The sequence below is a fragment of the Corapipo altera genome, unplaced genomic scaffold (genome assembly GCF_003945725.1).
Source record: "Corapipo altera isolate COAL_440 unplaced genomic scaffold, ASM394572v1 62, whole genome shotgun sequence".
Lineage (NCBI taxonomy): Eukaryota > Metazoa > Chordata > Aves > Passeriformes > Pipridae > Corapipo > Corapipo altera.
The window spans coordinates 10,066,014-10,090,892 of NW_020884894.1; the positions used below are offsets into that span (position 1 = coordinate 10,066,014).

The 24,879-nt window shown below is 44.7% G+C and overlaps 2 protein-coding genes across 7 annotated transcripts in view; one reads left to right on the forward strand and one right to left on the reverse strand.

The window, feature by feature from the left end:
- Nucleotides 1–2,287, reverse strand: part of FAM192A (family with sequence similarity 192 member A) — a 15,228-nt gene extending 12,941 nt beyond the window's left edge. Inside the window, exon 1 of the mRNA XM_027646667.1 lies at nucleotides 2,200–2,287. The gene's annotated coding sequence lies outside the window, so the exon portion shown is untranslated. The remainder of the gene's footprint in view (nucleotides 1–2,199) is intronic.
- A 345-nt stretch (nucleotides 2,288–2,632) lies between these two features.
- Nucleotides 2,633–24,879, forward strand: part of RSPRY1 (ring finger and SPRY domain containing 1) — a 38,120-nt gene continuing 15,873 nt past the window's right edge. Inside the window, exons 1-6 of one of the 6 annotated variants that reach the window (XM_027646582.1) lie at nucleotides 2,633–2,674; nucleotides 13,928–14,113; nucleotides 16,139–16,634; nucleotides 20,150–20,202; nucleotides 21,641–21,753; nucleotides 24,400–24,526. In XM_027646582.1, coding sequence (XP_027502383.1) covers nucleotides 16,288–16,634; nucleotides 20,150–20,202; nucleotides 21,641–21,753; nucleotides 24,400–24,526 — 640 coding nt within the window. In that variant the 5' untranslated portion in view covers nucleotides 2,633–2,674; nucleotides 13,928–14,113; nucleotides 16,139–16,287. Of the gene's footprint in view, nucleotides 2,675–3,118; nucleotides 3,139–7,648; nucleotides 7,748–13,927; nucleotides 14,114–16,138; nucleotides 16,639–20,149; nucleotides 20,203–21,640; nucleotides 21,754–24,399; nucleotides 24,527–24,879 lie in introns of those variants that run through there. The other 5 variants (XM_027646585.1, XM_027646583.1, XM_027646586.1 and 2 more) reach the window with 5 other exon arrangements.

The window sequence follows — 24,879 nt, forward strand, 5'->3', positions numbered from 1 at the left end:
ACAGGCTGGGCTGGGACAGGCTGGGCTGGGACAGGCTGGGCTGGGACTGGCTGGGCTGGGACAGGCTGGGCTGGGACAGGCTGGGCTGGGACTGGCTGGGCTGGGACAGGCTGGGCTGGGGGCTCTGTCAGGGTTACACAGAGCTCGAGTGGGAGAGGGCACAGCCCCTTCCCACGCTGCACAGCCACCTCTGCTTCACCATTTCAATACTGGATGTGGGGTGGAGATGCTTCAAGGAGTCACCCTAAGAAGGAACCTTAGCACCTGCAAGCCCAGGGTGAAACAAACTGCTTCTATAAGTCTTAGGTGTCTCCTTTCAGAATTATCCTGCCAGCTCCATGCTACACAATGAAGCCATAATGCCTATTTCTACAACACAACAAACACAGCTGCTTGTTTCAACTCATGCAAACCTCACTTTTTTCTACCACCTTACTAATTCCTTGGTATAACTGCAGCAAGTACCTCAAGGACTAACAGTTGATTGCCCTCAGTCCTGTCAAATATTATTCATTTAGGATCTCACCCTGCCTGCATTTCAGTCCTGGAGACAACCCCAAACACTTATTCTTCCCAGGAGGAAGGGATGCAGTAACCCAAATAATGGAAGGAACCAGTTTATCATCCTTCCTTTGTACCACAAGGAATCACTCCTGCAGAAAGCCCTTAAAAAATTTTTCATGGGGTATTGTTTGTAACACAAATGAAAAAAACTGAGGTCTCAGGAGAAATCCAGGTTGGAGCACTGGACAAATCTCTGTTACAGCAGGATGCATTCTTAAGGTGGGAATTAGTAAAAGAAGACAAGACCAAAGGGTTCTCTTAAGAGGTGGGGAAAGGAAGGATGGACCAAGGGCTGGTGTTTTTCTCTTTTAACTTTTCCTTCTTTCTTTTGCTTCTTTTTTAATATCTAACAAAAATCCACCCCAAGACAAGTCCACTTTCCATAAAGCATGGAACACCTGCTCTTTGAGTGTCATTCCTGAAGGTGGTTCAAGCTGGAAACCTACAGAGAAGATGAAAACTGAATCTCCCTCCTGAACACAGGTCCTGATCACAAGGGCAGCTTTCCTATCCCAGTGCTGCAGAAACAACATAATTTGTTTCTCCACTTGTTCATCTCAACCCATCCATTTACAGAGGAAACAAAAGGTTCCAATCAGTGGTGACAGAAAGTCATAAAAATAAACTGAAGGAGAGAGATTCTGCAAGGGCACAGCATCCTCTGGGGACTAAAGCCTTCAGCATCAAACCACCTGTCTTCTGGATCAGCCAGTTCACTTAGAGAACATATTTTAAGATACATGAAGTGGATTAAGGTTTAATTATGACCTGACACTACAATCCTGAAAACTGGTGTCTGATTCAGCAAATAACAACTTAACTGACAACCACATCCTGGGGCACAGTGGAGGGGGAAAAAAACAAACATCAAGCAGCATCACACTGAAGTTCACTTGCAGTCATAAAGTTTGCTAATCTTGTTTCCTTTTCCCTCTCCCGTCTGAAACAAACACACACAAAATCCCCCAGACCTGACAAAATCCATGTGTTTGGCAACTTTCCCCTGCTTATCTCTGTTTTTGCCTGGTGACTGTATCCTAGGGCTGTGTGGTCATTGCAAATGACAGAAGTTTCTGTCACAGCTGTAAACTGGAGCTTTTGATAACACCAGATAGCAACATCCCCAGGATCAAAAAAAAAAAAACCAACCCCAAACTTCGCTGCCCTTGCCATCACCCAGGCTGGGACAGACCTAGAGCAGCGACCCTGTCCTGGGTACCAACGTGCAGCTTCTAATATAACAAATAGCACAGATTACTTTACCTACCCCTTCAATCACCTCCGCGCCCCCGCAGCCCATCAAACCACGAGCCTGGAGCCGCCGGGAACGAGTCGCTCCCCACCAGCCTCAACCCGCCCCCGGGCCTGGGCCTCGCTCCCTGTGGTGCCCGCGGAGCTCGGTGCGGGGAACTGGGCGCGGGGAACCCTCCCGGGGCCGCTCCGAGCCCTCCCCGCGCCCTCTCCTTCCCACCTCCCCTCAGCTCCTCGCCTCGGTCCGCCGCGCTCGCAGGGCCCGGGCCCGGCCCTCCCCGCCCCTACACCCGCAGTGCGCCACGGCCCAGACGCGGCCGCTCTCCCCGCCCACACCGTCCCGTCCCCGCCGGTTGTGCCCGCCCCGCCGCCCCCGGCACGTACCGCGGCCCCTCAGAGCGAGCGGCACTGCCGAGCCCCCGGCGCCGCCATTGACCCCGCTCCCCTCGGCCGCCCGCCCCGCCCCTTCCGTCCGCCTGGCCAACCGCGGGCCCGCTTCCTCGGCCGGCCCCGCCCACGCGGCAGCCAATCCCCGCCGCCCTCACGGCGGGGCCGGGCGGCGCGCGGAGAGGCCGCGGGTTGGCTGGGCGGGCGCGCGTCAGGGCGGCCCCGCGCCGCGATTGGGCGAGGCGCTCGAGGCGGGGGCGGGGTCCGGGGAGGCGGGGAGGGTCGCCCGGGAGACGGCGGGGGGCGTGGCCGACGTGGAGGGGGCGTGGCCCGCGGGCGGGGCGGGGCCGCGCCGTGAGTCGCCTCCATCTTTCGGCACAAAGGAGCGGCGGCGCCGCCGGGCTGGGGCCGCGCGGGGGCTCGGGCGGGGTGCGCGGTGGCCCCGCGGCGCTCCCGGCGGGACCGCGGGCAGGTGAGGCGGAGCAGGCGCTGGTGGCGGTGCGGTGGGGCGCGGCGCGCACCGCGCTGAGGGAAAGCGACAGTGCCGGGCTGGGCGCGAGTGGCCCCGCTGGTGGCCCCGGTGCCGCCGTGGGTTGGCGACGGAGGGCGAGGGAGGGGACCGTGCTCGCCACACCCCGTACTCCGCTCCCACGGCGGTCGCCGGGGCTGGTCCCGGGTGGGGCGGGGGCCGGGCCAGCGCAGCCCCCGGCCCGGGGCGGCGGCCCGGGGGTCCCGGCGGTGCTGCTGGTGGGTGCCGGTGCCCCCCGCGGGTGCGAGTTCCCTCGCTGGGCTCACCGGTTCCCCCCGGGAGAGCAGCCAGCGGGCAGAGGCGGTGGGCTCTCGTCCCTGGGCTCTCCCGGAGGCCCCGGGGCTGGGCAGAGCTGGAGTTCGGAGCCCGCTAAAGAAGCGGCGGAGGCTGAATGAAGCCGGGGTTCGGTGGGTGCGGAACGCGGGACCGGCGCTGCTCGGGGCCGGGAGGGGCTGGAACTTCCTAACGGCGCCTCCCGGGTGCCGGGAGAGCTCCCGGGGGCTCGTATGACTTGCAAAACAGGGACCTGGCTCTACAGCGGTTCTGGTGCGCGAGGGGCAAAGCGGCATCGGGTGGAGGGACCGCAGGCTCGACCTGCTGCTCCGAGAGCTCGTGGCAGGGTTTTGTGGAGCCCTTGGGTATCGTTCTGTTCATTAATAGTCAGAATGGTGAAAAGGGTTCATCGCTCTCAGTGTGAGAACATTTCTGCAGAGCAAGTTTTCTGTCTTTACAGGGAATACAGGGAGGTGTGGAGTGAGCCACCAAATGCCTGGACCTTTTGTCTTGCGTTCTTGGGCAATAGGTTAGGCAGAGGCACCTTTGCCACCGGTGGTGACACCAGGGCTCTGCTCTCACAGGTCAGTGCTTATAAAGCTGGTCCTTTCACCGCTTGTGTTATACCCACATCGAGCATGAGTTTCTCTTTTAAGCCCTTTGATTCTGCCCTTCTGATCACCGTTTCTATCTTGCACATCTTCATTTACCCCTTTTTTTTAGAAACTACTGTTTCTTCTCCTCTGTTATGTGGCAATAGGTAAAGTATCCCTTCCGGGCAGAGTCTTAATGTAGGTCCTGAGAATGACTGTAGTCATATTTTTCATTTTCTCTTTCGTTATTGCAAAATCTCTTCCCCGAGCCCAGAGTTCATTTTGGTGCTCACTCTGCATTTATCAGTTTTTCTCACACACTGGAACTTTGGTCCATGTAAAAGCACAGATATAAGAGCTGCCTTTTCTCTCCTAAATTTATTCAGCCTTGTAGATACTGCTCAGTTTCTGAATGCTGGTGTGTTTGATGGGGTTTTTTTTTTCCTTTTCTGTCTGTGTCAGTGTTTGTTTTCTTCAATATAAGAAGGGTTTTTTCCACTTAGCAGTAGCTTTGCCTCAGGTTTTTAGCTTTTCTGTCCTCTGTCTTGCAGTAAATGCGTGTATTTGTTTTGGTATTGTTTCCTTTTCTCATGCTGCTCCTCAGTTCAGTTCTGCTTTACTCCTAATTTTCTGTACATCCATCAGTGCTGTGAGGTTATTGTCATGTGGAGACCTTCATACATTTGTGTGCTGTGACTTCTTTATTATTTCTTGGTGTTACAATTTTTGCTATTTTTTAAATTTTTAAACAGTGGATGTTCTTATCACCTATGAGCCATTTGAAATATTCCTTTGCATCTTGTGTCCTCTTGGACTCCTGAATTTGTGGATTTCTGGAGGACTGTGCATTCTCAAAACTTGTCATATTATTTTAAGAGTCTCCGATGCTGTTCAATGTGGTTTTGTTTTGCATTTACCCAAATGCAAAGAATTGATCTGTTCTTTGATCTAAATCAGGCCCATTCTTCTCTAAGTGCTTTTGCCTGTGTCTTTGTTCTCTGCCGAGGTCCACTCAGCAAAAGAGGTCCTTTCTCCTCCTGGCACCCGTTCTTCTGTCCCTTCCTTTAGGGCATTGCTGTTATTGCTTTGTGCCCCCATCTCTGCTATTTGTCCCCTGTTATTGTTGTCCTTGAACAGACTGTATTTCTCCTGGTGTGTTGTCTTTCTGTTGGGTGAAGCACAACTGTAGTTACACCATCGCTCCTCATCTCCCCTTTTCATCCAGACATTCTCTTGAGGTTCCTGCCAGCAGAAAGTTTTCAGCACCTGCTGTCCATCACTTGTGTAGGAAGCTCCTCCAGGGTATTTTAGTGCTGTGTCTTGCTTTCTTCACAGCTCTTGCTGACTGTTTATTAGCTTAGTCTTGGTTATTTACCCACTCTTAGATTGCTGATAGACCTAATTCACCTCATCCACACACCTCACTTATCTTCAGCTGTGATACCAGTGTGTGCTTGTGGGCAGGTGGGGCTACTGGTTTCGTTGAGGTCTTTAACTTTCCTTTTTATTTACTTTCAGCCTCCTATACATGGAGTTTGACTGCAATGCTTCATAGCAGCCACTCTTGTATCCTACTCTCTGGACTCATAGTTCAGTGATCACTCAGTGGCTCCCTTATTCTCACTGTTACCTTGTTTTGTGCTTTTCTTAAAACTCTTTTTTTTTTTTTTTTTCCTCTTAGAGGGATGTGATGGTTTCCTACACAACCCTGCAGTGCTCTCCCATGGTACCTTACCAGTATTTTTACATAGAAGGTTTTGGCTCTCAGCATGTTTTATTTGCTGTGAGCCTAATGGATGGGCTGAAATAGATCACTTATAATTTTGGTTCCCTCCTGTAAAGTAAGACATCTCTCATATTCTGCCTGTCAGGTGGCATCAAAGTCCATTTTTCTCAGGCTTTTTGCTTGTTTGTTAAAATCAAGGAACAAAAGGAAGATACTTAGTAGCATAAGCAGTAAGTTCATGATGAAGGCAGCAATTTGTGGAATGCTTGATGGTCTGTAACTCTTTAGGCTTCTTCATTCAATTTTCTTTTCATATCAGTATCTCCCCTAGCTGACAGTGTACTGTGTTTGGAAACATCTCCTGTTGACCACTTACCTCTGTGGTGGTATCCTCACAAAGTGGAGCAAGGCTCATCACATGCACTGTTTGCTTTCCCTCTTGATGCAGAGGCAGCAAAATAAAATGCTGTCCCCTAGTAGGAAATCGAAGGCAAGCTAATGTCATGACATTTGTCCTGTTCTGCTCCATTATCAATATGTTGTGTCAGCATTTTAAACTGGTTTTTGTGTTTTCTTCCTTTGAATTTACTCCTTGCTTTAAAGCAGTGCAGGCAGAGGTGCTGTGCTGGGACTCCTGGTCGTTCAAGTATCTCATTAGAATTGTGTCGTGTCACTTTGTGGTTTGCATTTCCCCGTGTCCTGACAATATATTTTGTTTTCCTGGTTTATATGCAGGGACTGTAACGTTGGCATTGCAGGGCAGTGGCTGTGCCAGCATGATCTTTATTTCCTTTTCTATTCTTCATTATGTCACTGAGGTCTAATAAAAGTCAAATTTTCACGCATGACTCATAAGGTTGTGTGACTGACCAATGCGTCACGATCTCTCTTCAGCAGTGCTCGTAATCACCTGCCCTTGATCTACCACTGCTGTGGCCAGACTTGTGCTTTAGAAGTGCAGCTTTGCCGTGGGAACTTTGTGCAGTTGATGGCTTTGCCCTGCAGAAGGGATACCTGGCAGCCCAAAGTCTGGGCTGAGCTGCTGCTCCTTGGTTTTCAGTGTTTATTAAGTGGGGTTCAGTGAGTCGCCATGATCAGTGATAAGAAATCCATCTTTTTCCTGATAAATCTCTCCCCTTGGAGATGCAGTGGTTTCTAAGCATGTGAAACACAACTGTAGCTATTTTTCTCCCTTTCTAAGGCTTTTCTTTGCTGTAGGAAATGCTTCCCTTTCACTGTAAGGGAATGTGTTGGTGTTTTGCTGGACACGAGAAGAAGGACGAGAGTCGAGGACATTTTGATCTGAAGTGCTGGCATGGCTTTTTGGATTGCCAGCTCCAGGGCATGTGCACAAACTGATACTATTGCAGCTTGAATCATAGGTTAGAGGGCAGCCAGTGAACTGGGTGCCAGGAGGCTGCACCATTCATGTGTATCTTATACCTTCCTGTAGAGAGTGGGACATGCTAGAAAGTGATATTGAAAAAAGAAAACCCAGTGACCTGCTGCTGCTCTTTTTTTCTAAAGGCAAAGCTGTCTGGTGCCATGGAGAAGGCTTAGAATTGTTCCCTGCTTTTAAAAACATTCACCTAATGGTGAATGAAGAGTGGGGTGTGTGTGTTTGCACTCAAACTCTGGTCAATGTATCAGTCCTGGTGTGAAAGATTAAAAAAAAAATTGAACAGATGAGTTGTTCTCTCCTTAGAGCCTCACCCCTTTGTAACATTAGTGATTTTGTGTCTACATGTAATTATCAAAACAATTTAATTAAATTCTCCTGGAATTCCTCAGAAAGTTATTTAGGAAAGCCCTCGGTGATGGCGAGTTCTTGTTCCTGGTGTTACTCCAGGTTTTTGAAAGCTTTTAAAATTGATTTTGAGCTTTCTGCTTTTTTTTTTTTTTAACTAAAATGGTACACGCTGTTGTTTACAGCATTTTTAGTCTGTCTTGCAGAACATGTACACACTCATCTTCCTCCCACTTCCTAACCCAGCTGTGCTTGTCCGAGCCGTGTCCCGGGCAGTCAGTCCCCTTCCCCTTCTTGGCCACAGGAGTCTTGACCAACTTCCTCTGAGTTTCTTCATGCTGAGGGAGGCTTTAAAGCATCATGGAGAAAATACCACAGCTCAGTGGTTGGAGCAGGATACCCGTGAGACCTGACTGAAGCACTTGTGTGACACGTGGCTGGCTAATCTCTCCTGCAGGGTGCTTTCCTGGCAGGCTTGCAGCAGGGCAGGGAGAAAAGGTCCTCAAGGTAGAACCTGAAGAGATAAATGGGGAGAAATGAAGCGGAGGGTTTTTTTGTTCTTGTTTTAAAATAGGTGAGAACAGGGGGTTGCAGTGATCTGCCCAGAGCTGTCTTATCAGGATCTGTGAACTTGAGCTGTGGTGATCGGCGCAGACAGATCCGGAATCACGCTTCCCGTGAGTGCTTCTGAGGCAGGTTTGCTACCCCAGTGACCTACATGTTGTGTTGGACTCAGATGACAGTCTCTTGAGCAGCTGTCACTGTATCCACTCACAGGAGGAAGGAGAATCAGAAGAATGTCTCCTGCTCTGCCAGTACAGTCCTGAGCTCTGTCTGGCAAAGACCTACCCAGCTTTCTGCGGTGGCCAAGGAAGCCACAAAGGGGGCTCTCAGCTCTGGCCTCTGACAGATCAGACCATCCTCTGATGCTGCTTGAATTATCAAGAAATGGAACTTTCTTCAGGCTGCTTCCTGCTGCTGTTAGTTTTCCATGTTTGAGATGATAGCCAGTGTCATAAAGGCATAAATTTGGCAGGGATGAGAACAGGAGGGTCTAGACATTGTCTGCTCTGTGCTCTGCTCTCCGAGGCAGTTGTCAGACAGCTGACAATGCAGGCTTCCAACTGGGACATCACTGAATTTTTCAGCAATGTCACCAAAATTTTACACTGAAAACAGTTTTGCATGTGTGAATTTTATGCATTCTTAATAGCTTAGTCATGCCATCTAACTGGGGTTAGTTCTGTGGTCTGCAGCAGGGGACTGTTCTGCCTTTACAGAGTAGTTCTGTACCCAAATTTCTGCTGAAAACAGGCCCAACTCTGCCTTATAAGAAACAAAAGCACTGATATGAGTCTACAGACAAGAAACAGCCAAACTCTGTGTTACCACCACTGGCTCAGTTACATGAAGCTGGTGGTTTGCTGACAAGAATCTGTCCCTGCTTCCAGCAGTCCCTCCTTGTAGCATCTTCCTGGAGCTCACGGTGTGATGACTCTGATGCCTCTGTGCTAGTCCCAGGCAGGACCACACTGTGACTGTTTGAGCTGCTCAGTCTCTTGAGTTACCCCTCAAAATGATTTTGTGGTTTTATTTGGCTAATGTACAAGGTGCCTTAATTACCTATTATTGTAGTTTATAAGGAGTTGACCTCAGCATGATTGAAGAGAACTCTTTCATTGGTTAGTGGATAGTAATATAGCTAAAACCTTATCCTTTCTGAAATGTTATTAAATTTACTAGATAAAACTTTAAAAAATGTCTTTCTTTTTGTGTGTGTTTGTAGTTTCTCTGCAATTCTACTCCTCTGCTTATCCAAAGAGACACTTTCCTCCCAGCATTGTCTGTTCTGGAATTTCATGTGTGGGGTTTTTTTGGGAGAGTTTTTCTTTTTGTTGTGTGTGTGTGTGTTTTTTGGTTTTGTTTGAATTTTGAATCCTGATGTCACGAATGCTTTTGTCAAAGTTGTACATTGATAATGTCTGTAACTTCCTGCGCAGCAAGGAAGATTAACTTGAATTAATTGACAGATTTATTTGTAAGCCTCCAAATGAATGCCTGCGCCAAAACTTAATATGGTATAGCTAATCAATTTTATTTCATGTGCTTTTATCCCTGCTGTCTGTAGGATTAGTGTTCCTTGCCACCTGCAGGGCGTTATCCTTATCTTCCTGCCACTTCTGAAGCAGTGCTTTGTGCTCTGCTCCTTGGGCAACTGCTGAGCTTGTTCAGCTCTGCCTGGCCACGTCACCCTGCTGGAGGCAGCTCTTGTTCAACTTCACTGAGCTGTCAGATACCACTATCTCTTTAAATGATTGTTATCTCAGAAGTGTTTTCATCTGCCTCAAAGCATAACTTTAGCTCTGTCTCTGATAAGAAATGTAATGATCTGTCTATGCTTTGGGGAGCTGGGAACCGGGAAGCACAGATCGATACCAGCTCTGGGTTAGAGATGAAGCAAAGCTGAGCTTTTCTGGAGGCTGTAGTACAAAGGACAGTTCCACCTAAATGATCATGAGATGACAAATTATGACCTCTGAGATGGGGAAGCTCGGAAGGTGGTTAATGCTTCAGTCTCTCTTTCGGAAAGAGCTGTAGCAGAACAGTCTGATGCCTGACATGCCCTGAGCACTGGTGTCTCTGTATCCAGAGGTAAGGGAAGATGTGTGCAGGCCTAGGATCTCCACCAGGCCTACTCTGGAGGCACTAACTAGTCTAAATGAGAAGTGAACTTCACTTTTAAATCCACGTTGCAACTTTGGTGTTTAAAAAACCGCTTTAAGGGAAGTGAAAAGACAAAGTAGCGCATTGTGCAAGTGACTATAAAATCAGACTTTCACAGTGAGTCTATAGCAAAAGAAACTACTGTGGTGGTAGGCAATGTCTGCTGCTTCTTTCTCCTTTGACTGTTATCACATCAAGTCAAACAAGAGATCAGATCCCTCAGATTCTCCATGTTTGGAGAGTTGAATTACCTAGAGGAGACAGGTTACCCAGAGAAGCAGGGTTAAAGCCTGATTGTTTGGGTAAACCTTGCCCAACCCTGGGGGCTTTCATGGACAAACACATGGGAAGAAGAGGGAGAGCTTTGAGACGTGATCAGTGTCTTTCCCTTTCTGTGAAACCAGTGGGCTCAAGGTCAGGCATCTTTCAGTTTAGGGCACTCTCGCTGCAGCGAGAAAGCAAACCACTGTGGCAGTGGCTTTGTGACACACTGCACGCCAGTAAATGCTGCTTCCCATCGAGTTTTGACACCAGTCTTAACCCTCCAGGTTATTTTTAAAGAAAATAGAGTTGAATTAGGGGTTTGCTTCAGATTGCACAATGTGATGGTTGGTTACTAAGTGCAAAAGAACCGGCACAGCATTTACTCACTCCTCCTGAAACCTGCAGTTCCCTCGCTGCGTGCGCTGCGTGGTGCCACGCTGGGCACCAAATAGCTCCTTCTCTTTAGTTGCACAAGTCTTACAGGTGAGAGGTTGACCTCAGACATCAATGCAATCTCCTGAGAAAGTTTCCATTTCACATTATAGTTGCTTGTGACTTACTGGAAATTCTTGGTTTTCATCACCTACCCCAGTAATTTCAAAGCTGGAAATGCTCCTTGTTGCTTGTAGTTGCAAACAGGCTCCTTCTCCCTCTTATTCCTGTATCAAAGTTGATTATCTTGCAGCAATTCATAGCTGTGTTTCCTTCTAGTTTGAACTTTTCATCCGACAGGCATCACGAGTGTTTCCATCTCTTCCATTTTTAGGAGCATCACACTTTGGGAAAGAAATGCTGAGGAAATACTTCTAATTGTTTTATCTCCTTAATAGGAAGCTGCTGGCCAAAACTCTCACAGTTTTGCATTTGAAAAACTGTCAACTTTCCTGTGTGGTTTGCTGACTGAGCTCCTGTGTTACTCTGCTGGAGAGGAGGAATCACTGGTCTTACTCTTGTAACAGTGGCAGAAACTGGAGAAGTGGCTCCGGTAGCTGAAACCCTCTCTCCTTGTTTATGTGCACGAGGGGTTTTTTGTTTGCTTGGCAGTGCACTCCATTTCATGGAAAGAAGAGGCATTTTCCATCGTGAGGCAGTATTATGGTTGGCTGTAACCGAATATTTGAGGGGATGAATCATTGACTCCTGGGCTGCACATTGCAGAGAAATGAGCCTTATGCCACTGGGAGCCGACTTCTCCATTGGAGTGCTCGCTGGGCTGATCCAGAGGAGGCCCCTCTGGGGTAGGCTGGGCATCCCTGCTGCCAGGCAGGTGCAAATCCACTCACATAGCACTTGTTTCAATGGGTGGTGATTTCATCTTTCCCTCTTGGACTTCCAGCTGTGGCAGGCTGGTCAGTCTGTGGAGGCTGGAACTCCCTTTGTGCATCCACGGATGTGCTTGAGCCTGATGGGAGAGCAGCTGCTTTGCTGTGGTGGGGATGGTCCGTGGTGCTGGTGGAGGTGTGTGGGGGCACAGGAGGCTGCAGCTGCTTTCCTCCCATGCAGGGAAGGTGTCCAGCTCCAGTGGCATCTGATCCTGATGCTCTGTTGAGGGCAAGATGTGCCAGGATGGCCGTTTGGTGCTCTCTGGTGTAAAGGAGAAGGTGTTGGGCACTGGCATTGTATGTTCCAACACCATCTGTCCAGTGAGAGGTATCACTACCAGCTACTTCTTATAGAGTAAAAGCTTGTATTTTTATCCTGTGTTTGGCAAATTTGTAGTCCTGCATCCCAAAGTAATATCTGATGGCTGAGTGACTGGATGGCCCTGCCTGTTGAGAGGCAAGGGCTGGCTGCTGCCTTGACTGTTTCTTGCACTTAAAACTGTGGGCCCAACATTGATTAAAAAAAACAATTTCGAAGTCAAATAAAAGTAATGTCACTTTTATAAATCTGGCTGCTGTTGTGATCAGCTTTCCAAATCTTTTTACCTTCCTAAATCTGTCAAAGAATATTCCTCTGGCAAGTGCACAGCAGCTGAGATGGGACTTTCCAGCATTGTAGTGTATGTGAATGGCACAAAATCTAACTGATCTTGGGGAAAGCTTTTAATGTACAGAGCCTGTTTCTGCCCTGTAGCTTAGCTCTTGCTGGTGTTTTCACACACAGCTGCTTCATCTGAAGACTTGCAGTTCTACTTCACTTGCACAAATTGTTTAAGGAAATGGTGTTTGCATGATATTATTGGAGCCCTGACAGGAGGCAATAGGTTCTGTTCCAGCAGCCTCCCAGAAAAGCTTATCTTTATTCTTGTGCTGTTGCTTAGGTGACCCTTAGCCATTAGCTCTCAACATATTAAACAGTGTTTTGATGTGATACTAAAACACAAAAAGTAATAGTCACAAACCACACTAAATCTTCCAGTAGCATAATTTTTATGATAACTAGTACACTTTAGTTAACAGTTTGTCACAGCTTTATAATGTAAGACTGCTGAATTTTAAAAGCAGCTGCAGAGACCCTTTGCTGTGTAACTACTGAAAAAGAATTTAAACGGATTATGAAAGATTAGTTCTTTTCCTTAGCTGTGTTTTAACAGCAAAACAAACATGCAGCCTTTGTCTGCAGGGAGACTGAACTATTGACTCTCAGGCCACTGGGAAGGAGCCTGTTGGTCTGTCACCATTTGCTCGTTTTTGTGCCTGGCTTGAAGTATCTGTGCCAGGTAGGAGAGGAGGCTTATCTTGGCCTGTCTCCATCCTGCTGTTGTGATATTCTTGTTTTACTCCTTGAATTTTTTTTTTCTTCATTTAGGTAGAATCTTTAAAAAAAAAAATCCCCTTTCTGTTTTATTCACAATATTTTCAAGTAGAGTGTTAAGTGGTTTTGGAGTTAACCAAAAAAAAAAAAAAAGTTTTTTTGGGTCCAGCTTTTGAGAGCAGGGATTTGTGAAAGTTAGGATTGAAGTTAGATTTTAAAATTTTTTTCCACCTCCGTATGCCAAGATCATTACCTCTTTTTGAAGCAATAGTATATTTCATCTTTCATGAAGTGCAAAATGCTTTTGCTTATGTGTCTTGGTTGTGCCTCTGAGGTCTCAGAGTTTGGGCAGGAGCAGAGTTGATCACTCCAATTCCCATTCTGTTCTGCACCTGACCTGAGGTGTGATGTCTCTGTCCTCTTCAGCAGTGAGAGTGAGGGAGTTGGGATGGCCACCAGCAGCCTACTGTAAAGTCAATTTGTTAAAATGTTGTAAATATGTCCTTAAGAACTATTGCAGCTCAAATGCAATCTAGTACATCACTGTTAAAAGACTTTTAAAAAGCTTTTCCTTTGCGCTTATTCGTACTCTGGCCAACAAGCTGGTTTGGGAGGCAGATCTGTAGCAATCTTTTTTTTTCTACCTTATGTTCCTAATTATTTAGTCTTTCACTTTGTCTGAGGCTTGACAATGAGCTCCTTGTATGTGATGGTGAGCAACAGCCAAGTGAATGCTGTCAAACTCAGCTCTTTACTAAATAAGGGGAGTTTATCCTGTCATTTCTCTCTTCCTATTATCTAATCAACTTTTATAGTGTACTTTTATTTTCTGCTGTCTCTACTTGAGGGTGATCTGGAGCAGATATTATTGCTTCTCTTCTTCCTCCTGTAAGCTGTAATTTGAGGGGAGGAGTTGGTCACTGCTCTGCACTTGGTGCTGTGGTATCTGGAATGCCAAGGCTGTAAAAACAGACTGGGTTTTCTATGTCCGTGTCTTGTCCTAAAGCTACTAGATGACAAACTGGTTTTTGGAGCTTTGAGAGAATTCCCCCTGTAAAGGCTGAATGGAGCTGAAAATACCAGCGTGGCAGGTGTGGGGAGGAGGTGGAGTTCATCTACCTTAGGTGCAGTTTCCAAGTGAATTGTTCTTTTTTTCCCCCGTCTGTCTTCAGGGACTCTTCAGAGCAGCTCCTAAAAGTGAAAGCAGAGTCAGCTGTAATGACTCACTGCCCACCATAAAGGCTCCCACAGCCCTGCCTTTCCTGGATGTGACTTTGTGCCCTGAAGAAGGACAGTCCACTTGTGTGACAGCACTTTGTGAGCAACCCCAACTGTTCCTGAACCAAGCAAACTAACGGGTGAGTTGATCATAATCACCTGTTTCTAATCATGCTCTAAGCTGTCAACCAGAAAAACCTAGGATTCAATAATCAGTTTTAATCTTGACTTATGTCTATTTTTGTTTCTTTAGGTAGGTTCTTACTCATTGCTAATCCCTAAAATACAGCTTTTCCACACTTGTTTTGATGACAAGATAGATTCGCTGTGTCAATGTTTTTGTAAGCTGCAGAACAGCTTTACTCATATTCTAAGTCTGTAACACTTTTACACTTCAGCATTATCTTGCTAAAATGTCCTTAAATGATCTAGGTTCATAAATATATGCATATTTTTTTCCCTAGGAAGACATGTTTTGCATTTACCATAAGTAGCTCTTTTTAAAAAAAAAAAAAAGGCATTTGAACCAGTTGTGATCTTACACAATTCTGTTTGGGATCCTTGCAGTCTGTACTGGCACCTCTCATCTGCTTGTGACTTGCTGACTGAGAAGATAACAGATGGAAAGACTCAGAGCCTGGTGGTCAAACTGTCTAGGGTGTAAGGCAAGCATGATGTGATGCTGAAACCCCCTTCTAATGATCTTAGGAATTTCTTGAACAAGAAATCAAGAATCTTGTATTTTTTTTGCAAGTAATATCCCTTGAGGAATTATTTTTTTTCTTAGTTAGCCTTCAGTTAATTTCTTAACACTGAACATTTCACTGTGCCACAAGAAGATAACATACTTCAAGCACAGAAGAGCCTGTGAGATCTTGTGCTTTTCCAGTGACAGCTGACAACCCGAGACTCGCTCCTGTGACCAGTGTCTGGCTTCCCAAATAATGTTGTCGTGATCTTGTCCCAAAGGGCAGCCAGCAATGGCACAGTTGCCAGTTGGCCCCGATGGTGGGGGCCTTTCATATTTGAAAGGTGTCAGCTCTCTTTGGCTTTCTTTTAACTTTATGGAGCTACACGTTAAAGAGATTATTTAATAATTGTAGAATAATAATGTATTACAGGATATTCACCATAACTTCTAGTGTAAATGTTAAACTTGATTCTTAAAAGGATAAAAGTTACTTATTTATTCTGATGTGCTTGAAGTGTTTAAGTAGTGAAATCGTGTCTTTTGTAAGGCTTTATTTTACCTGAGGCTTTATGTAATGTTCTATAACAATATGCCCTGTGGATTGAAACATAACTGGTAATGAAATGGGGCTTTGAATCCTTTTGCTCTTGCATTTTCAATTTAATGATTTGGAGGGGTTGCCCTGCAGTCTCAATTGTTGCTGGGCCTGTATTTGGTCCAAATAATTTGAATCAGGAGGAGAAGAATGATTGAGTTAGTCCTCATTCCCAAAAAGGGAAGATGGGTTTGACACTAGATCCAAACAGGCATACAACACCCCTTTCAAAATCTCAGTTAGATCTGTAGGCATTAACATGGTGTCTGTAATTCCTGTTTGTTTCAGGTTTGGTAGTTGGTGCTTCTTTGGGTGTGAATTGTAGATGTAGGCACATTCAAAAAAAGGTGTGTTTTATACACAGATAAACTAAATGTTTCCTTGTTAATTTTCTTGTTTGTTGAGGTAGACCATAGCTTTAAGATTAGTTCTTTACAATTTTGTCTATTTTATGAAGTCTGGAAATGTTACTGTATATTCCTGATGTGAAATGAGAACCTTAAATGTTCAGCCTTTATTGGGGTGGCATAAGCTGTGTGTCTCTATAAAGGGTAAATGAAACTGGTTTGGACTTAGAGGATGGTAGTGTGCTCAGTTTAAGGACAAACTTGTTCCTCTGCATCCAGAAACCATGAAAGAATTGGGAAATAATAGGTAGTGTAGAAAGGAATGGTGCGTGGGCGAGAACTACTTACCAAGGGAACTTCCTCCTCCTCCTTTTCCTTCCTTTCCCTCTCCCCACAATAGACTTCAGGTACAAGCCTTGTGTTTTCTCTGTGCTTCCTCCACCAAGACGGGTCCTGTTTACTAAAACAGGAATCCTTCTGTTATTCATTAGCAGTAATAACACTGACTCTTGTTCTGGGTTTGCTTTTTCAGACCTCCTTCTGATGACCAATGTGAGTTTTGAGCGATTCTATCAGCAACCAAGTCTCCACCTTCCCATCCATTCCAGCTGGTAGCAACGCTTATAATGCGAAAAGATCTCAGTTCAAGATCACACAAACTTTTCTCCTAAAACTTCCTAGATGATTGTAGTTGCTTTGGCTGTGTTCTATGCTAGCAGAAGCCTTTTCCAAGGTTTGCTGTTGGCTCTAGAGCACCACATTCCCCGTTTACTGGGAGCCTTGGGGGCTGGAAACATGGGAAACTCGTGCGTTTGCCGCGACGACAGTGGAGCAGAGGACAACGCGGAATCTCAGGGCCGGCAAACGGAGAACAGCAGAGCACACATCCCTGAGGCAAGAAGCCACCCAAGGGACCCTGTCCGTCCACCCAGGAGGGGTCGAGGGCCCCACGAGCCAAGGAGGAAAAAACAGAATGTGGATGGGCTGGTGCTTGACACACTGGCTGTAATTCGGACGTTGGTAGATAAGTAAGTACCTCCTCAAGGAATAATTCAACATGAATGAAAATGTTCTTGTCTCCTCTCAAACTGTGGCTCCATCCTCTCACCGATCTACACCTGACCCTCCCTGAAGCAGCCGTGTGTTTCCACCTGGAGGCTTAGGAGAGGAGCACCTTTCCTAGGTAACAGAAGTAGCTCCTGAGTGCCCAGGTACAGACTCTTCCAGGAGCTGAGGAGCTTTCTCACAGTTCCTGCATGGGCCTACACCCAGGTGGGATGAGGAGTGTGCTCAGTGTTTCTTACCAGGCACAGATGCACAGTTTAGGAGGCAATGAACACTCCAGAGTGTGGGAACTTCTGTCCTAAAAGTTGGTTGTTCAGATTTCTGTTTTCAGGCTTTATTTGCTTCTTTGGAAATGGTTAAGGAAAACTTTGATCTTTGTTAGCCTGGATAAACAGACTGAGGTTTTCTTTCCAGTTATGAGTCTGACTGCTTTTTTAAGATCACATCTTGTGACTGCCCAACTCACAATCCCAGTATTGCATTCCTTGCATGCTCAAAGCATCCATTAAGGGTGTGGAGGATATTTACAGGTTCATCCCTCTTTTTTTGGTTTTATGTTGCTTTCTAAAAAGCTTTGAAAGGACCTTAAAAGTGATGGGTTAAGTTAGCTCATCACCTTTTGGGTCAGGTGCAGGCTAGGAATTGGAAAGAGCAGAACAGAAGGAAAACCACTATTCTAGCTTCACAGCTGGGGCTTGAGTTTAAGGTGGATGAGGCTCAGAATAAATGAGTCTTGATTCATACACCTGCATGGACTCTGGAATGCTCCTGCAGAAGAGTTTGCCTTCCTGCTGTAAAATACTTTAAATGGAAAAACCAGGACTGGTGGTTTTTTGTGAACATTTAAATCTAAGGTGTGTGTCTGTGGGGTTTTTTAACAGGCTTTATTTTGTGGTCTGTCTTCAAATCATTAAGTTAAAATCATGGCAAACATTTTTGAAAGTCTGCCTAATCCTGCATGCCTTCCCCTTTCCCCAAGTTCAGCTCCTTAAGCTGTTTCACAACACTTTTTGTGCACAGCTGATCTTGTTCCTATGGGTCTTGCAATCAGTTTTGTAATCTTCTAAGCACTTTCCTATGCTACTGAGGGACAATAAGCATAGTTATTTCACTGCCCCTGGAGTCCTTTTTCTGACTAATTCCTGAAGCTACTGTAGACTGTAGTGAAAAACTTTCTTAGAGTCGTGTAATCACATGGGTTGGAAAGGACCTCTTGAAGTTCATCCACTCCAGCCTCCTGCATAAAACCCAGGCTTAGCCAGAGCAGGTGGTTCTATCCAGTCAAGTGTTGAACATGCTCAGAATAAAGAGATTCTCCACCTCTTTGGGTCCCAGTTCCAGTGTTTGACCACTTCTGTGTTTTAAATAATCAAGTATTTTTAAAAGTTAGAATTTCCCATGTTCCAGCACAGGCCTCTCTCAGAAGAGCCCGACTATCCTGTCTGTTCTTTCCTGTTATGTAGCTGCAGACTGAAGTCTGATTTCTCCTGTCCACTGCCCCCCTCAGGGATGAGAGGCTGTAGGAATAAGCATGTTCCATCATTACCACCTGCTCCTCCTAGAGCCTGATTTTTCGGTTTTGGAAATGCCCCAACTGAAGGAAATGTTAGGGAAGCTTAAAAATCTCTTTTCACGTCAAAAAATGTGCAAGAATAAAGTCGAACTAAAGTAAAACAATGTAAGAAGTTACAGTGGGATTAGAAGTCCAGGCTGTGGAGCAAAAGATGGGAGGCAAAACTCTTTATCTGAAATTTTTTTTCTAAACTGTACTGAAAGTTAATATATTTGGGAACACTATGAGATGAATTGTAAATTAAGTTGTTGCACTGTGATCTGCAATGAACAATTGCTTTCTCTGTTTGCTACTTGTTTTTTCTTGAGGTGGAGTTTTTTTGGTTGGTTTTATCTGTCAAAAAACGTTATCTGACAACTGATTTTTTTTTTTTTCTCATATCTAGAAAACTCCTTTTCTTCTAGAAAGGAGCTCAGATTTAATTTCCTAGATTCAGAAGGATAAATTCTACATTACAGAACTTCTATGAAGAACTACTTTGCAAACTAAGAAATTAGAAAAATGGCTGTTTTGTTTCAAAACGAGGAAGGTGTGTGCTGGAGGGGATGTTTGGAAATTAAGTGGTTAAAATGGCAAATCAGTGGGGCAGGACTGTCCTTTGCTCAGTGCCAGTACTGCCAACACCTGCTACCCATGATGGAATCAGAAAACTTGCAGAAAAAAATTCATCCTTTTTAATCATAGCTTTTACTTGTACTTATGGTTGGGTTTTTTTTTTCTTCCTTCTTTGAATCTTTATATTCTCTCTCTTGAGGTAATCTTGCCTGCAGTATTGCACTTGTTTCTCCTGCTAGGGAGATTAGTTTCCAGAAGAAAGGTGGATATGCTTGGAGGAAACAAACCCAACATAATCCAACTCTTTGTTTTAAATGTGACAATATAAAATGGGTTAAACTTCACTTTAGCATTTTCTTGAGGAAATATTTAAGAATGCCTTTTTTTTTTTTTTAAGAAAAACATGTATTTACATCATACATATATTTCATCAAAACTGAGATTTTTTTTTTCCCTTTGATAATTAATCCCTCCTAGGTAGGTAGTTTTATTAGCTATGTAATTAATGTCTGTTGAAATTTTCTAAAAGTCCTCTGTATTTTTCATTTCCAATGTCATTCCAGAGCTGTGTGATAGAAAGTGAGTGTGGAACGTGGAAGTCTAAGCCTTGGGTTAGTTCCCAGCACCTAAGGAGCACTGAATAAGGCATTTTAGGACATGCTGCTGCATAAGTTTTTTTCTGGACCTTTGAGGTGCTTACTGAACAGGATTTTGGGATCTTGCTTTAGGTACTTTCAGGGGCAGTGCCTGCACAGATACACACACCTGGCTGTGGCTTCATGTCCTTGCTCCAGCAAACCAGACTGAGGAGATGATCTGCTGAACGTTTTGTTTTACGTGTTGGAAAGGGGGTTGGTTAAATATCTTCTGTTAAACTGCCTTAACATCTTCTTTATCAGCTCTTGTTTCTAGGTTGTGATGCTGTTAGGTGGCTTGCCCTTCAGTTTTTATTTAATATTTAAATATTTAGCAGAGAGCGATGCCCCTTGTGCAACTCTTGGTTCACTTCATGACCCCTGACGTGCAGTCTCCTATTATGTGCTCTGAGGAACCCTGATAATGAACAACACTCAGCCTAAGCATTATATTCAGCTTTTAGACTTGCAGATGGGGATCACAATTCCACTTAGCAGCTGTTGCAGATATGCAGATGTTGACTTTGAGCCAAAGAAAGGCTCAAATCCCATCTGTGTTTCAGACCTGAAAGTGGCATTAGCATTCTGCAGCCTATGTAACATCCTTCTGTTAAACAGTTCCTGGATTTGTTTCATGTCTGTGTATTATCATTTTATTCAGAGTATTATGTTGATGACTGTGCATAAATTTTGACCTGTGTAATATCTCTTTCAGTGACCAGGAGCCTCCTTATTCAATGATCACGTTGCATGAAATGGCAGAAACAGGTATCAAGGCATTGTGTTGGACATTTCAGTTGTGACTCCTAAGCAGAAAAAAAACAAACAAACAACCAAAAAAACCCAAACCCCAGAGCCCTCTTTTCTTTGCAAAGAAAAATACATGCTAGCAGGATGTGGTACAACTTGCTATAGCTCTGGGGATCCAGAATACAATTTTGCCCTTTAGAAGCCTCACTGAGCTCTCTGCATTTGCCTGAGTTTCTTTGATTCCATTAAACTTCCCACATGAACTCTCCAGAAGGAGCCAATGTTAGTGGCATTAAACCATAAGCCACAAAGAATGGCAGTTTGCAGCTAAGGCAGGAACAGCCTAATATGTCAGTGTGGACATGGTTTAAGCCCACATGCTCTGGAGTCCTCAAATAGCACATATTCTTTGGTTTTGTTTGGGTTTTGCTGACCTTAGACCTCTGCTTTACTGATGTATTTGTTCTAACTCTGTCCCTTAGTGCTCCTGCAAGATGAGCCAAGTTTGTGCAGAGGCTCTTCTGTCTCTGTTACGGTAGAGAAATTCTCCCACCTCAAAACCTCCACCAAACTTCTGGTTTAGATGAGTTTTAGTCTTTCTACCAGTAGAGTTGATAGGAAATCTATTTCCTGTCTTAGGAAATCTATTTCTGTATTAAAATAAATTTACCAACCTGGTTAGATATTACAGCACTTCAGTAAAATGCTTTGCAGGGCAATGTGCTGACAAAACTCAAACCCCAGTGTGTTACTGCTGTGTTCCTGTCATTGTTGAAGGGAGCAACGTCACTTCAACCTCACTTGCCTGTATACAGATACAGACTCTCTTTATTTTCACTTCTAAGGGAATTACTTTCTTGTAAATCCAAATCTGCTTACTTTATTGGTAGGTTAACATCTCATATGTGGATTGTTGTTTGCTTGCAAGCAAAAGCCCTTGTCTAACTCATTCAACAGGGAGGGCTGTTCCTTAGGAAAACAAATTTTCTCTAGACCAGCAGGCATGGGACAAACTCACGTTACTTGAGGGAACTCAGGAAGAGTGATCTGATTGTGGTTAAAAAAAAAAATATTTCCTCAGTGTCACTGTTGATGCTGCTTTTAACACTTAAGAGTTGGCACTGGGTGCTGAACTCTTGAGTGTCACACTAGAACAAAGTGCACCACGAGCAGCCCTTCCTAATAGTAATGGGAACTAAAGGATGGCCTGGGCAAGACTGCTCTCCAAACAGCAGAGGTGTTCACTGTAACCCAAGCTCCTGTAAGCTTTTTTTTTTTCTTCTGGAATTTAAACTAGTGCAAAGTAGTGATGTGAAAAGTAAACTGTTTCCCCTGGCATCTGCAAAGCCGCTGGGTAATTTGGAGGATTTTTCAGTTTACACTTGGGGATGTTATTTGGAACACTTCAGAATCACAGTGTTAATTCTGAGCGTCGCTTCTGTTTTGTGGTTGACAGATGAAGGCTGGTTGGAAGTTGTCCAATCTTTAATTAGAGTTATTCCATTAGAAGATCCCCTGGGACCAGCTGTTATAACGCTACTACTTGATGAATGTCCACTGCCAACAAAAGTGAGTCCAAAGCAAATGTATTTATTTGTCTGTGGCTGAACGTCAGTTACTTGTGGTTGCCACACCCGTGATCTCTTCTGGGTGGGTTTCACCAGTGATGCAAGACTGTTTGTGGTTCAGAAAATGGGTGTAACCTTCAATTTTGAGTCATTTGTGGTGACTTGGTATCTAAGTGCTAATTAATGCTAGAAGCATCCTTCCCCCCAACCCAAAAAAAGATAAATGGTTTTTAGGAAAGAACAAGAGGTCTTTGGTCTGTAGCTGTTTTTCTGGCTGCCCTCCCCTACCATGTGGTACCAACAGCCCTGTGCTGTGCAGGTGCTGCAAAAGCTGTACAAGTTCTGCCCTTTTGTTCTCACCTTCAGAAAGCTGCACATTTACAAATCACTACTGAATTTGTTCCTGCCCTGCATGTAAGGAATGCAGCACAAGGGGGTGTGTTAAGTTAAAACAGGTGACATTTTTTTACTATGAAATATCTCTATATTGTTTTGGCTAATTAGAATATTTTTATTTTTGTTTACCAAACACTAATCTGGTTTTGGGTGGAAAAATGGCCTGAGGTGTTCATAGTGTTGTTGGTACAGGTGGGTTAGTGAGAGCCTCAAGTGCTTCAACATGCTAAACATAATGAACTTGTCTGTCTTCAAATGCTTGTCATGATCTCATTTCTTCAGAAATCGATGATCACATCATTGCAGCTTTAATTTCTCAAGCTACTGATGCTGCCAGTTTGGGTTTTCCATTGGTGGTGTTAAGGATATAAAAAGCTGGTTGCACGAGAGGCTGGAGAACTCATCAAGCTCTCAAACTACCTGAAATGGGTTTGTTTCCTCTTGGCTGTTGATTAAAGGCATGTGAGACTTTTGAACACGAGAAATGTATTTTTGACTGTCACACAAACTGCAGCATTATTTTGAAAGCAAAGCTATGACTAGAAACTTTGCCTGCTTGGAAAAAGAAGTCAGGAAATGGAGACCACTGGGAATGCACCATATGAAGAGTGACTTGGGATTTTTTTGTTAGGCTATTCAATGTGCTTGGCAACCAAATTATTTGTTTTCAAAAGCCACGGGACGTTTTTTCTTTAGGTACTTTAAGGAGTTTGCTCCAAAATAGCTGATCTTATCAAGACAAAAGGATCATGGTGCCTGTTTTTCTGGGGTGCACAGTGGTTTTTGCTGTGTAGTCTTCTTACAGCACACAGAGCTGCAGCTGTGGGATCTGCTGGTCATGTGCAGCCCAGTAAAGTGTGTGCTGCTGTTCACTTTCTGGACAGGATAAGTTTATAAAGTTTTTGGTCTTAAGAATTTTAGGTCAGTGCCCCACTTCCATGACAGATGGAGAACAGCAGCAGGCTGTATTTAATTTTCTGTTATTGCAGGCTATGAAGTCCATAAAGTTAAAATGGCAGTGCAGTAAACTGTTTATTCTATAAAGTCTTTATTTAACTCAAAATAGTTGATCTCTGACAGTTCTAATAATGGCTAAAAGCAGTATCAGAGTATGTCAAGAGTCTAATTTTAGTGAGGCTTTTCCATCCCAAGTCTATGGCTTAGTCATTTTCTTCTTTCTCTGTTCTTTCCACTTAGCTCAGTCCTATTCATCAGTTCTGTTTTTGTGGCTTTCCTTTTAAGAACATAACTACTTTTCAGTGTGATCCCTGGGCAGACCTCAGACTTTAGCACAGTAAACTGATTTCAGTGTGGCTCAGGACACAATTCAAAAAAACACATCTCTTCAACTTGAGCAGTGCTCATTTTTCCTCCAAATGGCTGCTGATGACTTCAATATGAGGAGTTCTTCTATTTTAATTAGATCCTTGCCTGAGATTATGCAGTTTCAATCTGAATCAGCTGAAACTTTCATGAAGTCTGGAAAGTTGAGGAGGATTTGGAACTTTGCAGGGTGGGGTTCTCCCTATGAGATGACTGGTTCTGGCTCTAGATTAACCCCTAACTACCCTGAAAATGCAGGATATGCTCTAGACCTATCTTGAATTTTATCCATACCATCCTGCCTGAATGAAGCAAGTCATTTTAGATTTATTACCCTCATTTACTTCCTAAATTCATGTGACTACATAAAGCCATTTATGCCCTCAAGAATACCATTTATGACATCCTATAATGCTGATAACATCCTTAAATTTATTATGGGAATGTGGGCTTTTTGGGGAGGGGGGGCACGTCTCTTTAGTCCTTAATTCTAAAATCTGAAACAATCCTTTTCTTTAGGAAAGGGTGTGAGTTTTAGGACACTGGAAACATTAGATGTTATATGTGCTGATTGGTATTGTTTGCCTTTGTCTACTTATAACAGTTCCTGTTGCTGTAGGGAGCTCACTTAGGTCTGTCCACAAGTGTCCTGAGCTGCTGATCACTGCAATGACCAGCAATCTGGTGGTGATTTTAAAGTTACAAAGATTTTAAAGTTCTTGGGTCTGCTGACCTTTTCTTCCCATCTGCTCTTTATTATCTTATCTGAGAAGACAATCACCCCGTGCTGTCTGTTATATGAGGCTGACTTCAGTAACGGAGCGTAACAATAACTTGTTGTCATATGTTGAGCTGGGGTGGGGGAGCTTCATCTATCAGTAATGTTAAATAAGAGATTTCTGATTTTTTTTTTTTTTTTCTTTTGCAGGATGCATTACAGAAGTTAACAGAAATCCTGAACTTAAGTGGAGCTGCTGCTTGCCAGGATGCCTGTCACCCTGCCAAGCACCGGAACACGACTGCAGTGCTCGGCTGCTTAGCAGAGAAGTTGGCAGGTAAAGCCAGGGGGTTCTTCTGACAGCTGGCACTGGGCTTGTTGCAGCACCTCCTGCTTTAAGTAGCCACGATGCAGACTAGGTCAGGAGTGTTTTTTCTTAGAGCTGAATGATGTTCTGCATGGAGGGGAGACCGTGGGTGATGGGTGTGACAGAACCTGCTTGATTAAAGTGTTGAAGTCTCACCCACCAGGGTTTGAATGAGCCATTCACAAATCCTGGTGCCTGGTTAGTGACTGAGGATCACTGTTGCTGGAATTTTGCCTTAGGACTGGTAATCACTCTCCTCTGCAGACCTACTCTGTCTGTGAATTACTGAGGACACATTCCATACCCAGTAGGCAGAACTATCA